Raw genomic sequence first — 15,433 nt, forward strand, 5'->3', positions numbered from 1 at the left:
ATTTATCAAAATAAACTCCCAACCTAATCTGTCTTTGACGGTTAGGAACCATATTGACCTCAAATGGTAAAACTAAGGGTAGAATTGGCTTCGAAAGGGCCGAAAACCTTGGAATCGATATATTATAGTGATATCGAGCTAATAAGCCTAGCTGCCGAGCTGACCAACTAAGTCGCCAAGCCGAGTTGCGGGAATTGACTGAACTGAGCCGATTTCATACACTTGCGAGTCGAGCCGCATTGTGACGCGTGTGAAGCTATTGGAGCTGTTGGGCATGCGTCTGCGGCTCGACCCGATTCCAAAATCCTCGCCTTCCTTACCCGACAAGCGACGAAACCCTAATTTCTGTCTCCCCGATTCCGACGACGATCCCACAACGTCCTCAACACCGATTTCCGACGGTCAACCTTTTTTGACACAATGATCCCGACATCAATACCTTTCTTCCACTCGATTCTTCCTTTGAAGAGCAACCCCAACGTTTCGGAGGAAAGTTTGGAGAGAACATCATTTTCAAGGGATGTAAAAGGTTGGACATAAAAATATAAAAATAATCTCAAGACATTTCCCAATAGACAATAAGGAAACTTAGAGAAATAGGAATGTTTCTATTAGACAATAAAAGTCTCCCAAGAAATCCCTCGATTTTCGGGGAAATTACATTTAATTATTTATTTTATTTTTATTTGATTTTATTTTATTCCAAAAATTTGATCGTTACAATTGCTATCCTGTTGCCACAAGAGTGCGTTTGTAACATCCAACAACTATTGCCTACACCAATGATGGGAATACTCCCATGAACTATAAGAAGGATGTATTGATTTGTACCACTGGCTATCTGTGGTTGGGTGAAGCTCCAACTACTAGATTTGGGTTTATATCGATAAATTCCACAGCTAGCGTACACTCCCGCTGCTGGTATACCATGGAGGAAAGGATGCGTGCAGAGTATCATAGTATACATAATATCATATTGTAACATCATAAAGTACGTCTTCGTACTAGTCATATGAAAATGTACCCAGATGCATGTGAACATACAATATGTATGAAGTCTTCATATTTTAAAATCATAGCATGTATCTTTGATAGAATATATATATCTTCGTTCATTTCATACCTAACATAATTATTTTACATCATTTCATAATTTAGTGTATTACAAGGTACCCTACTTTCATTACATAGCACGATCATCAATGTCATAATGTGCTAACATGATATTCATCACATGACATATCTTATAATTACAACACATCATAACATAACAAGCAAACATTAACAATTACAAGATATGACACGTGCAAGGGCCACAGGACACGCGTCGTTCATACTTTAAATAATTCATCCAACCAAACCAGTAGCAAAATTGTCAGTGACAACATAGAAACTTGGTAGAACATTTGGGAGAAGAGAACTTTGTATAATTAGAAAATGATGCTAAATTGTTTTTCTACGTCTTCCACCAAGTGCCAAAATATGTATATACAGAGGTAATTTGAGACATTATCCAATACCATCCATATAACTAAAAACATGTCCCTAATTAAACACAATTTATTTATGTACCTAATATATGTAACTAAGAATGCATGTAATAAATTGTTATCAACTTAATGAACCTTTATGTCCATGTATCTATTTGTATACTTATACATCTACCTATATATGTATCTACAAGTAACACTTCAACATCGTCCATTAAACTGAATTGTATAGAAATCAGTTTAGGACTTCACTTCATCTTTTTGAACCTCGATTTTAATGGTAGTATGGTTCCGTGAAAGGGTTGTCAGCTAACCTTTACAGATGATGTTCAGAGAGCGATACTGATTCAAATCTAGCCATATTGTCCCCTTTTACTCATGAGGTCACGCCTCATTCTAGGACACTGATCATTCATTGCATAAGATGAACAAGTCACCTAAGTTACAGAAAAGAGAGTTGGAGCATAGTCTGCACTCCTTAGAACCTCGAGACAATGCCGTGGATACCTAACAAGATAAGAATGTGAAAAGAATCTACGAGTAGGTTACCTACCGAGTATTCTTATACTCATCCCTTTCTCTCTTCTTTTTTAGGAGAGTGATGCCACGGATCGAGGCAGGGGAGCGTTCGAGAGTCTTGAAGCTACAGAGGAGTATCCTGGGGTGTCTAGGAGTCTCTACATGTGATGTATACATACGTGTGTAATTTCTTCTCGAATTCTTTAGCTTTATATGGTTGAAAAACAATGATTGGGTAATATTGTAGAAATGATGGATAGAGACCGATTTGACAGCACATCACTTGCATCGCCCCACACTTGCCCCTGGCGGACTTCCCAATACAAAAACTTTTCTCCTCACATTTAAAATTACCATTTTTGTTCAATCGCGCCCACGGCGATCCACCAGCCCACCTCAACTCAAGTAGCCAATTTTTTGTTTTTTTCCTAACGATTCCCACAATAAAATCAGCCCCAAACCCAATTCGATTCTGTGTTTTATTTTGCCCCATCAATTCTTCTCGCTGTTCTTGAAGCCATGGCCTGTCTAAGCTTCGCCAAGTTGAACGCCTCCTCTTCCCAGTGGATCGCCCAACAATCCTTCTCTCAGAAGCGTGGTTCGTCTTCACGCCGCCGTGTTTCCCTTCTTATCCGTGCTGGTGCTTACTCCGATGAGCTTGTTCAAACCGCGGTGAGTTTTTGGTTTAGATCGTTGTTTGTTTGTGGCGATTGACCTAGGGATATGATTTGGAAAGGCGTGAGGGTTGTTGTTAGGCATTTGGATCTGACCTTTCATTTTACATGCATGGGAGTTTTGAGTTGATCGTGATGGATTTTTTGAACGTTTGTGATTGTGGTGTTTTCTGCTGTCTTTATCGGTGCTCGAATTTGTTGTTGCTATAGACCTTGACCTAGAAGTTGATTTTTAATTTTCCTGGAAGTTTACTCGTTTCTGCGATCTTCTTTTTATGCCCTGTGTTTCGCATTTCCCCCGTCCTCTGTAAATTCATCCCGTTTCAGAGATGGATTTTACTCGCTTTATTTCATGTTTGCATGTCCTAGTATTTTTTCGCTAGAGAGGTAAGTTTGACCGTTATGTTTAGATGTTCTTAGTGACAGTAGTCTGTTCTTGTGAGATCCCACCTCGGGCGGAGAGGAGAACGAAACATTCTTTATAAGGGTGTGGAAACCTTTTCCTATCCGACGAGTTTTGAAAACCTTGAGGGGAAGCCCAAAAGGGAAAGTTTAAAGAGGACAATATCTGCTCGCGGTGGGTTTAGACTCTTACAATGTTATAAGAGCCCAACACCGGGCGATGTGCCAGTGAGGAGGCTGAGCTCCAAAGGGGGAGGACACGAGGCGGTGTGTCAGAAAGAACGTTGACCCCGAAGGGGGTGGATTGGTGGGGGGTCCCACATCGGTTGGAGAAGGGAACGAGTGCCAGTGAGGACGTTGAGCCCTGAAGGGGGTGGATTGTGAGATCCCACATCAGTTGGGGAGAAGAATGAAGCATTCTTTTTAAGGGTGTGGAAACTTCTCCTGAGGCAGTGTGCTAGAAAGGACACGGGCCCCGAAGGAGGTGGATTGGGGTGTTCCACATCGATTGGAGAAGGGAATGAGTGTCAGCGAGGACGCTCGACCCCAAAGAGGGGTGGATTGTGAGATCCCACATCGGTTGGGGAGGAGAACGAAGCATTCTTTATAAGGGTGTGGAAACTTCTCCCGAGGCAGTGTGCTGGAAAGGACACTGGCCCCGAAGGGGGTGGATTGGGGGGTCCCACATCGGTTGGAGAAGGGAATGAGTGTCAGCGAGGACGCTCGGCCCTGAAGGGGAGTGGATTGTGAGATCTCACATCGGTTGGGGAGGAGAACGAAGCATCTTTATAATGGTGTGTAAACCTCTCCCTAGTAGACGCCTCTGCCTTTTAAAAACCTTGAGGGGAAGCCCGAAGAGGACGATATCTACTAACGGTGGGCTTGAGCTGTTATTGTTCTTGTTGTATTTTGGGGTGAATGACCTATCTTCTTTTATCCTTGTTGAAAGGATCAGATTCAGAGCTTTTCGGCATGTCAGCAATAGACTTTTTTTCCCTTTTCATAATGTTAATATACTAGATCGATCTTTCATATCTCACTAAATATGAATACTTAAGAAGAAACAGTCATCATCTCTCGCAGAACTTATACTAGCTTGCATTCAACGTTGCAAAATGGCAGGATAACCTTCATATTTTGTAACGTTGTGACTCTGTTTTAATTAGGTTGGTTTCCTTGTATCAAGCCAGTAATTTTTTATATTTTTTGATTTTCAGAAATCAGTTGCATCTCCTGGACGTGGTATTCTTGCCATTGATGAGTCCAATGCAACATGTGGGAAGAGGTTAGCATCCATTGGCTTGGATAATACCGAAACCAACAGACAAGCTTACAGACAGCTTCTTCTGACCACACCTGGCTTGGGCGATTACATATCTGGTGCTATTCTCTTTGAGGAAACACTTTACCAGTCAACCACAGATGGGAAGAAATTTGTCGACTGCTTGCGGGATGCAAAAATTATGCCTGGTATTAAAGTTGACAAGGTAAATTGTCCTCTTACCTTTTAATACACAGAAAACAGCTTAGTATCAACTATGCGAAGTTTCTGAATATCGAGTTTCGTTTCATATTTGTATTTTGTGGGTTTCAGGGTTTGGTTCCTCTGCCAGGATCCAACAGTGAATCTTGGTGTCAAGGCTTAGATGGATTGGCTTCGAGATCTGCCGAATACTATAAGCAAGGTGCCCGTTTCGCGAAGTGGTAAGTCAGCATGTTCTTGGTGAACCTGAGTCGCAAATTAATATGTGGAGTTTACTGCTTTGATTGACTCTCATGTGTTTTCTTCTTTAGCATTTATTTTGGTTTAATTATGCAAAATCTAAACCATATAAATCGTATAGGCGGACAGTTGTTAGCATTCCTTGTGGTCCTTCTGCTCTGGCTGTTAAGGAAGCTGCTTGGGGCCTTGCACGATACGCGGCCATTTCTCAGGTATATGGCTCTTCAATGAACTTGTTTACCATTACCATCACCAAGTAGCAGAAATACTTTAGTTTGGTTTACTTGTTGAACATGTTTGTTAGCACTAGATATATCTGTTTGATAATAGTTTTACAAAGTCAATATAGGTCAAATATTCGTCATAATCCTAACTCAAATTGCATAAACTTATTGGCTTTGAATTTATTTATGGTATAGATGATATATTTAAAAAAATGTATATTATAACTTTAATGTGTCATTATGTCTGTATCATGTTGGATTTGTATCTCATATCCGTATAGTGTCTATGCTTGTGAGTTCCCACGTTGGTTGGAGTGGGGAATGCTGAAAACCTCTCACTAGTGGACGCATTTTAAAACCATGACGGGAAGTTTAGAAGGGAAAGTCCAAAGAGGACAATATCTGCTAGCGGTTGGCTTGGGCGCTAACAAACCAAGCGGTGTGCCAGCGAGGACGTTGGGCCTCCAAGGGGTGTGGATTATGAGTTCCCACCTTGGTTGGAGAGGGGAACAAAATATTCCTTGTGGAAACCTCTCCTTAGTGGACGTGTTTTAAAACCTTGAAGGGAAACCTGGAAGGGAAAAGCCCAAAGAGGACAATATCTGTTAGCGGTGGGCTTGAGCGGTTATAATGATTTCATGATTCACTCACTTTGATTGCAGGAGAATGGGCTTGTCCCTATTGTAGAACCTGAGATCCTTCTCGATGGGGACCATTCCATTGATAGGACACTTGAAGTGGCTGAAAAGGTCTGGTCAGAAGTATTCTTCTATTTGGCCGAAAACAATGTTCTGTTTGAAGGAATCCTTCTAAAGCCTAGCATGGTAACACCCGGGGCCGAACACAAGGACAAGGCCTCTCCTCAAACTATTGCCAATTACACACTAAAGATGCTCAGTAGAAGAGTTCCTCCTGCAGTCCCTGGAATCATGGTATGAACTATTGAACTACCTTTCAACTAGTTTATCTGCTGAACAATTTTTAGGAGATGAACTGGGTCGATCTTTGGCTTTGTGTACAGTTCTCGACTCTTCGGTCGGGATGCATTAGCATTCCTTTGTTCAACAAACTCATTTAAATAGCAGATACAGTACAATTAAATCTTTTGTTGTTCTGTATGCAGTTTTTATCTGGAGGACAGTCTGAAGTGGAAGCAACATTGAACCTGAATGCGATGAACCAAAGCCCCAACCCCTGGCATGTCTCCTTCTCTTACGCCCGTGCGTTGCAGAACACCGTACTCAAGACATGGCAAGGAAACCCTGAAAACGTTGAGGCTGCGCAGAAAGCACTTCTGGTGCGTGCCAAGGCGAACTCCCTTGCTCAGCTCGGGAAGTACTCGGCCGATGGTGAAAGCGACGAGGCCAAGAGGGGAATGTTCGTGAAGGGATATACTTACTGAGCCTCGTCGGTAGTCGAATGTGTGTTCTTTCCTTCTCCTCCTTCCTTGAAGAAGAACACATTTTTTTTCTATATAGGATAAAGCCCTCCATAATAAGAGCTGTGAGAAGCAAACTCACTGAGAGAGTACGCAAATTGTATCCTACAATCTTTTGATATTATGAGTAATTCATGGCGTTTAAAATTATTAGTTTGGATTGAATGAATTAAACTAATGCCAGATTACTTTCTTTAATGATAACGTGAGTTTTAGATTCTTTAATTGTGTTTACGCATCATATTTATCACAAACTTTTATACTTCAAACAAAAGAAATTTATTACCTAAATTAGAATTAGAAAAGGTAGGATTTTGGAGAGTAAATTAATAAATATCGTACAGTTTACTCAACTAATGCAAGTTTCAAATTAAAAAAACATATAATCTTCGTATAAATACTAAGAACCCATACATTTCAATACAAAATCTAGAAATATCACATTAAAAGAAAAAAAAAATAGCGTTCAATTTCGTTAGGTTAATCAATTTAGATAGTGATTTCTATGCACAAAATAAGAGATTGAATATTATAATATATTTTAAATAAAATTGTAACGATTTATGCCCAAGATTCGACACCTGATAGTCTCGATATCCTCTACATATAATTGCTTCAAGCAAAATACTATCTTAGAAGACTATCCTTCGTACTGACACAAGCCCAACATATAATTGCTTCAAGCAAAATACTATCTTAGAAGATTATTTTCATAAACTAACACAAGCCCAACATAGAATTGCTTCAAACAAAACACTATTAACTATGAAGTTCTTATAATTGAGCTACCGAAGAGAAATGTGTACTTTGTTGGTTTAAGTAGTAGCTTTCATTTCTTTTAAAATTTTCTTAATCATCCTAGATCGTTTTCATTCGGATCTAATTTCCATTTATTCATGCATCTCTCTCATTTAAAGTGTCACAAAAACTATAAAAACAATTGAGTTTTAATATTTTTTATCAATAAAAAAAATTCAAAAAGAAAAGAAGAAGGACAAGGAAAAGAAAGAAAAATAATAATAAAGAGTGTGCAAAATGTTGGAAGTAAGAAAAAAAAAAATGTATGTATTGTAAGTTGAACACGACTCTCCACAATAGTATGACATTGTCCCCCTTGAGCATAAACTCTCCTGGCTTTACTTAGAGTTTCCTCAAGAGGTCTAAAGAGGTCTGATATCAATGGAGATAAGATTCTTTGATTATAAACCTAAGGTCTTTTGGGAAGCCCAAAGCAAAGTCATGAGAGATTATGGACAATATCATACCATTGTGGAGAGTTGTGTTCATCTAACATGTATATGATATTAATGGCAACGAGATTGAGTATTGTTTTAGGTGTAATAAGATTATGATAATGGGTATAAAGTCTTAAGGACAATAATGAAATAAACCTCTCAATTTTGGATTTACAAGTAACTGAAGAATTAGTTTAATTATGCATGAGAACTTCCTAATTTTGTCATGCACCTATAACAATGAACTAGCAAATTTATTTATAAAATATCTAAGGATCGGATTAAAAAAAAACAACATGTTTCTAATATAACTTTCTACAATTCAATCGATAACGTCTCATGCCTAAAATTTACTCGCTACCATCTATAACGTCTCATGCCTCAAATTCAGGCTAAAATTTAGAATCTAGATTGGATACATGATGACTCCGATGTTCTCATGTAACATGACCACGTTACCTATTTATTTTAAACTATTTTTAATAGTAATGATCAACTCCCACAAACTAACACAAGTTCTTTTAGCATATTTTTTTCTCACTCACATGCTTCCTAGGAAAATGTCTAAAAAGTCATCTAATGTAGGATTGCTACAAACCAAACCGTTCTTAATTTTTGAAGTTATTCTAATTGAGTTATTGAAAAGAAATGCTTACTTTATTTGTATATGTAGTAATACTCAATTCTTGTCAACATTTTTTAACCATGATTTCATATCCTCATCATCACTCTATTTCGAATATCATTTCGACTCATTCATAGATTATTATTTTGCTTGAAACTATTTGTTAGGTTGAAACTATTTGTTAGGTTAAGGAGGTTGTTGCTTATTTATACCTAATCAATAGTTATATATATATATATATATATATATATATATATATATATATATATATAGAAAGTTATATAGTAGCCCTATTTCTACGGATATATATATATTAAATTAAATTATATATTTTTTTTTACTGTGCTTTGAAAATGTAATTTATGCTTCTATATTACCGAGATATACTTGAAGTCATCAATATATGTCTGTGGCCAGTATTTTTCCTTCCATTTTCTCTCTCATATTCTTTTTTGTGTTTATCTAAATTGAGTGTGTTGTTAGGCGGTCCTAACAATTTATATCAGAGTTAGGCGAGATTCACCATGAACTATTAAGATGGAAAGTTCAAAAATTAGAATTGAGAAGTTTGATGGATTAGATTTCGACTCCTGGGAGATGAAGAATGAAGATTATCTGTACTAGAAAGATCTTCATGAACCCTGTCGGGGGTGAAACCGAATACCATAACCACGGAGCAGTGGAAGCTCAAGGATCAATAGACCCTAGGGTTGATTCGGTTGACGCTGTCCAAAAATGTGGTGTTCAATATCATCAAGGAGACAACGTTAGATTTGTTGAAGGCGCTGTCGAACATGTACAAAAACCCATTAGCTATGAACAAGATGTATTTGGTGCGTAGATTTTTCAATCTACAAATGTCTGAAGGTGGTTCTGTTGTAGATTATATAAATGAATTCAATATGATTGAAAGTCAACTGAGTTCGGTGGAATTGAAATTAATTTTGAAAATGAAATTAAAGCATTGATTTGATGTTATCTTTATCTCAAGTCTTGGGATATTGTTGTTGCTATGATCAACCGTTCCCATAGGTCTGAGAAATTGAAGTTTGATGAAATCTGAGGTGTAGTTCTTAGTGAAATTCCCATAGGTCTGAGAAATTGAAGTTTGATGAAATCTGAGGTGTAGTTCTTAGTGAAAGTATTCGTAGATGAGAAATTGAGGATTCATCTGGTAGTACTCTTAGTGTTGACCAAAGAAGAAGAAGTAAATCAAAAGTTCCAAACAAAGGCCAATCAAAATCAAAGAACCAAATTTTTTTTTCTAAACAGACAAAACGTAACGTGTTGGAATTGTGGAGAAAAAGGTTAAGACAGATTGTACAAGACCAAACATTAACAAGAATCGTGTTGGAATTGTGGAGAAAAAGATCAAGACAGATTGTACAACACCAAGCATTAACAAGAATCACAAATCAGAGGATGATAATGATTCTATAAATTCAACTGAAAACATTGGGATGCTCTAATTCTTAGCGTGGACAGTTAGATTGAAAATTTAGATTTTGAATTGAAGTACATCTTTTCATTTGTCTCCAAATAAGAAACTGTTTCAGAATTTTAAATCTGAATATTTCGAGAAGGCATAGCTTTTCGACCACGGAAATGAGGATGTGTCCATAAAAACTCCAACAATCAGATAAAATTAAGTAGAAAGCTAAGAAGGAGAGTGAAAGGAGAGAAATCCGGCAGATGATGTTATAAAAATTATGGTTTTTGAATATTTGTTGTTACAATGCTGGGCAATTGAGCGACCAGCCTCAGCATGGGGTTCCGATCTTGGTGTCTGAATAACAACATTATATATTTATTAAGGTTAGGTAGAGGCAATGTTTGGATATAATATATGATTAATCAACAGCCTTTCATTAATATGATTATTCAACATCAGATCAGATCACTATTATAGTATATTCCTTCATAATTAAATCAATTTCGACAACCATCTCTTTTCCAACCCCTCACATGGCTTCCATACCCTCAAATGGGCTCAAAACAAAATATCCCATTTAGAATCTCTACTTCCGAATCTCTTTCTTTCATTCACGTTACTTGGAGATGAAATGGTATGTGATAGTCAATTTTTTTGGTGCAAACTCTTTCTTTCATTGTTTTTTTTAGGTCTAGTCCATGGCTCATCTTGTATGTTTGGTTGTATGCTAATAAGATGCGGACTACGTTATAATATAGATACAAACCGACACTACATTGATATCATATTATTGACTAATGACTACAAAATAGTCCGAAAGAAAGAGGCTAAAAACATAAGCTATTATTAATAGTGACTCATTTTTGCCCTCGATATCTACCTGTAATCATGGCCAACCTCCTAATTTTATGCAGTAGGGGTGTTCATATGACCCGATAACCTTAAGGAAGATACCTGAAAGAAGCCAACCATGATTTCATAGATGGGGTCTAATAGAGATCGAGCTAAAAAAAAAATAAATCTGCCTGTATTTTAACTTTATGCGGTAGGAGTGTTTATATGATTCAATAACTCCAGGAGAGATATCTGATAGAAGCCAACCCTGATTTCATAGATGGGGTTTGCTAGAGCTCGACTGAAAAAAAATCTACATATATTCTAATTTTATGCAGTAGAGGTGTTCATATGACTCGGGAGTATTTAAAATGAATGCCCTTCGTAAAAAAAAAGTTGGGCCACAAAAATTGGACTAATTTTTTAGGGCTTTGTGAATCCCAACACAGCAAATATAATAATAATAGTAATTTAAAATCCCCAAATTTGGATGGAAATTTTGTAAATAGTTTGACAGATGGGTTAATCTGAGTTTTTGTCAGTTTTTTAGATTAAAAAATATATAGAAATTAAAATATTATTTTTTTAATTAAATAATGTAATTACAGATGCAAACAACTAATCTTTATAACACACATATATATAATATTGGATTATGATCAAGATTAATATTTTAAATGTTTTGTTTAAAAATTAATAAAATATAAAATAATTATCAGTATAAATAACAATACAAAATTTTGACAATAAGATTTATTTATTAATTAAAATAATTTTGATGGTTTTTTTTTTTCTTTTTCCTGATCAAAATTAAAAAAAGAAAAAATAAATAAATTTATTAAATTTCCATTTTTTGCCCATTAGCATTATAAATAATAATTTAATTCTAGTTTTATATTTTAAATTTTAAATCATTTTATTATTATTATTCTTTCTAATCAATATTTAAAATAAAAATCCATATTTTGTTATTAAAAGTGACTTATTTATTAATATTCTGAATAATTTATAATTTTTTTTGAGATCCTAATTATAATTTAAAAATTAACAGAAAAAAAAATCAGAAATCCATTTTTTTTTGTCTCTAAAAGCTATAATTATTTATTAATATTTTTCTTCGTCTAACAATCAAACTTTAAAAATATAAAGAAAAAAAAAATCCCTTTTTTGTTTTTAAATTTATTTAAAAATAGAAAAATAGGAGAATTAATATCTTAATTAAGTAAAAATTATTAATTTAATATATTTTAATTGATTATTGGTAAAAATGGATTGTTTTACCACTACCACTAACTCCAAAAAAAAAAAAAAAAAAATTAAAATAGAAAAAAAAAAGAGAGAATAATTGCAATATTTCACTTTTGCATTATTATTAAAGATTCCTTTTTTTTTTTTAATATTTAAAAATAATTTATAATTTATTGAATAAAATACAGACAAGTAAGTCCAGATTGATGATCAACATCGAACAACAGTAAGTCCCATTTGTACACTGTTTGAAGTACTCTCTCATCTACTTTGTTATCTTCATATTTCACTTTCAATCAATTAAAACCTCTTACCCCCTCCAAAATTATTGCCTACTTCCACACAACTCTAATTATTCTCTTTATCACCCGACAAACATTTAGACCTTTGCACTTTAAACAACGTATACCAATAGAGTGCACGTTTTTTTGTGACTCAATCATATGAACACTACTAAAATTAAACGTACTTGACTTCAAATAATTCCATGTTCGTTTGACATTGCATGTGAGTGAGAACAAAACATACTAAAATGGTCGGTATAAATTTTCACTCTTAGAAGTAGTTTAAGTTGAGTAGATAACATGGTCATGTTACGAAAACAAAAAGGTGATGGAATGTCGGAACTATTAGATGTTGAATTTGGATTTCAAACCCTTATCTTAATTTTGGTCATGGAGCGTTCCACCTATCATGTTATATTTGTGTAACTCTTGAAAAAAAATCTTTTAGATCAACTAAAAATGTAGGATTGGTTGATTGGGAACTGGAGCGACCCAAATAAAATTTACAACTTAATCCAATTCAGCCCTCTATTTTCGAGTTGGGATGGGTTGTCACGGAGTTGTTTTTTTTAATTATTTTTTTAAAAAAATCTACCAATCTCATGATGCTTAAATTTCAAACATTCATAAGTAACAATACATCACTAACATCAATTATAAACATCAAATATTCTTAATCTTCATGTAATCATATAAGTAACGTAGGGTTGGGTTGTGTTATAACCCTATTTTCGAGTTTGTCAGGTGGATCCAACCAAAAAATGTTAACCCACGAAACGACCGAAATTTTTTATTTACCAAACCTTCAACCCTACCCAAACCGATAGATTGAGTTGGGTATTCCACGTTGAACAGGTTCTTGAATTATATGAACATCTCTAAAATTTAACGTTGAATTGGTAAACGAATAAATATTAATTTGTCCATAGCAAGAGTACGACGTAAGAAGGCAAGTACCGAAAGGCATTTGCCCTAATTAATAGAGTGATGGTAACTCCCATTAATTGTTGATTGTACCATATAAGAATAGTGCAATTCTTTAGACCATTTATTGATAGTTTTTATAAGAAAGCACCTGGTTGAAATTGACTATAAATAATTTGTAGCACATTAATGTATATTAGGGTAAGCTTCTAGGGGCTGCTTTTGGTGGTCCACTAGTCAATTATTTCCTTTTTTTTACTTAATATCTTACCTTTTTTTTTGGACTGTTTTTTACATTATATATATATATATATCTTATCTTAAATCTTGTGTTGACTTGCTCTCCTCAGCCGTCCATGGCTTTTTTTTTTTTTTTTTTTTTTTTTTTTGTTCAAAAGTGAGATTCTAGTGAATAGAAAATAGCAATGAGATCTTTTACTTTGGAGATTTAATCATTTCAATTTTGAAAAAGAATTTAAAACTTCAAGTGGTTTATATTATTTATAAAATAACAAATATAATATGCATATGAGTTAAAATGTTGTCATAAATGTTTATAATGGTATAATTCCTTAATATAAATGATTTGTGACATTTGATATTGTGCACAACGTCCTCTCATTCACGTAGACATGGCACGGTCGATAAGACCTCTCTCGAATATTTCTCGTTGGTTTCTCTCGCTCTCTTTGGTCTCATTGGTTTCTCTTCATCTCCTCTATGCACAAATTGTGTCTCATTGGTTGAAAATATATGATTGTGACACTAATCATGTGTGTTAAGTAAATGGCGTATGCAAGAAATATTTTTATGTTGCTATCTGAATTACTATTTTTATATATGGTACCCAAATACAATAAACGTTCGATTTTTTTCTGTTGATTTCAACTATGATTGTATGTATGTCCATAGTTAGGTCTAGAAAGTATAAAAGTGATGCTCGCCTAGTGGATTTATGTGCATGGATCGTGTATATAGAAGTGTACGATCAAATTTTTATAAAAAAAAAAATAATTGGAGAAAAATTCAATTTAGTTTTATGTTCCACTTTTCATAATAGTCAAAGTCATCTTTTACATATACATGCATTTCTTAACCTCAACAATATAGTCAATTTACCGATAGTAATTTAGCTGGAGACATTGACGATAGAAAAAACACCATAGAAATACGTTTTATCTCAATGGAAATTTTATCTCTGGGCAATCTAAGAAGCAGCGAACTGTGGCACTATCTTCCTGTGAGCATGTGTTCAAGACAGTAATTGCAGCATCATGCCAGGTATTGTGGTTGAGAAACTTGTTGAGCAAAGAGACTAGACGTGAGCTAAAGCTTGTAACTCTATTCATCGACAACAAATCTGTGATTGCACTGATTAAGAATCCGATATTTTACGGACGCAGCAAATACATTGTCACTCGCTTCCACTTCATCTATGAGTTTGTTGAGAAGAAACAAATTCTTTTGGAGTTCGTATGCATTAGAGAACAACGTGCAGATATTCTAACCAAGGTGCTAGCAAGGGTTAAGTTTGCAGAGACGCAGGAATTGCTGGGAGTGAAGAATCTCGAGCCGTGTCAAGTCTATAGAGGAGATTGTGAGTTAATAAACTTGAATTAGTAGAATAATTTACAAACTTATGGAGTAATTTTAAGAGAATTGTCAGTAGATTTCAAATTGTGGACCAAGTTTAGTGCTTTAGTTACTAAGATTGTTAGTGGTTCTTAACTTGATGAGAAAGTTTAGGAAGCTAGTTAGTGTTAAGCTAGTTAGTGCTTTCTCCCCTATAAATATTCACAAGATGTATGCTCTTTTCACAAGAACAAAGAGCATTGTTGCACAAGTGTTTAAGGTTCCTTTATTAAGCTTTCTCCCCTCAAGTTGTTCTTTCTTATTTAGTTGTTTGTTTCGACATATTTTGATCGTAGGTCATTTCTAACAAGCAAAGCTCATCAACAGGAAAGACCCTCTTCAAGATAGTATGTGGTAGATAGCCACTCATGCCCCATGTCATTGACCATCCCCATGTTGGAAAAAATCCACATGCCTATAACTTCACCCCGGAGTGGAAGCAACCATCTAAAGTAGCAGGTGTCTATCTAGAGAAAGCTTCATGACGAACGAAGAAGTGGGAGACCTAAAACGCAGGTCATTAGAATTCCAAATCAGTAACCAAGTTATGATCAAGCTGAGACTAGAAAAGTTTTGATTCCAAGGAAATAGGGACCAAACACTAGTGCGGAAGTACGAAGAGCTCATCGAAGTCATTGAAAAAGTAGGAAAAAATTCATATCGTCTTGACTACTGACATGGATGAAGATTTTCCCTATCATCCATGTAAATAGCTTGAAACCATACCACCCAGATGATGATGACCATCA

General features: G+C 35.2%; 1 protein-coding gene across 1 annotated transcript; it reads left to right on the forward strand.

Moving 5' to 3' along the window:
- The first annotated feature begins 2,380 nt into the window (after positions 1–2,380).
- LOC111784549 (fructose-bisphosphate aldolase 3, chloroplastic) lies at positions 2,381–6,620 on the forward strand. The gene is made up of 6 exons (XM_023665208.2): positions 2,381–2,681; positions 4,303–4,572; positions 4,680–4,789; positions 4,930–5,020; positions 5,695–5,964; positions 6,156–6,620. Exons 1-6 carry the CDS (start codon positions 2,529–2,531, stop codon positions 6,432–6,434), a joined length of 1,173 nt encoding a protein of 390 aa, XP_023520976.1. The 5' UTR covers positions 2,381–2,528; the 3' UTR covers positions 6,435–6,620.
- Positions 6,621–15,433: the final 8,813 nt, after the last annotated feature.

This window comes from Cucurbita pepo, chromosome 1 (assembly GCF_057944985.1).
Source record: "Cucurbita pepo subsp. pepo isolate OVF chromosome 1, ASM5794498v1, whole genome shotgun sequence".
Lineage (NCBI taxonomy): Eukaryota > Viridiplantae > Streptophyta > Magnoliopsida > Cucurbitales > Cucurbitaceae > Cucurbita > Cucurbita pepo.

Coding starts and splice junctions, on each gene's coding strand:
- LOC111784549 (XM_023665208.2), top strand. CDS start 2,529: ATGGCCTGTCTAAGCTTCGCCAAGTTGAACGCCTCCTCTTCCCAGTGG. Junction 2,682..4,302: donor ATGAGCTTGTTCAAACCGCG/GTGAGTTTTTGG, acceptor TTTGATTTTCAG/AAATCAGTTGCATCTCCTGG. Junction 4,790..4,929: donor GGTGCCCGTTTCGCGAAGTG/GTAAGTCAGCAT, acceptor TAAATCGTATAG/GCGGACAGTTGTTAGCATTC.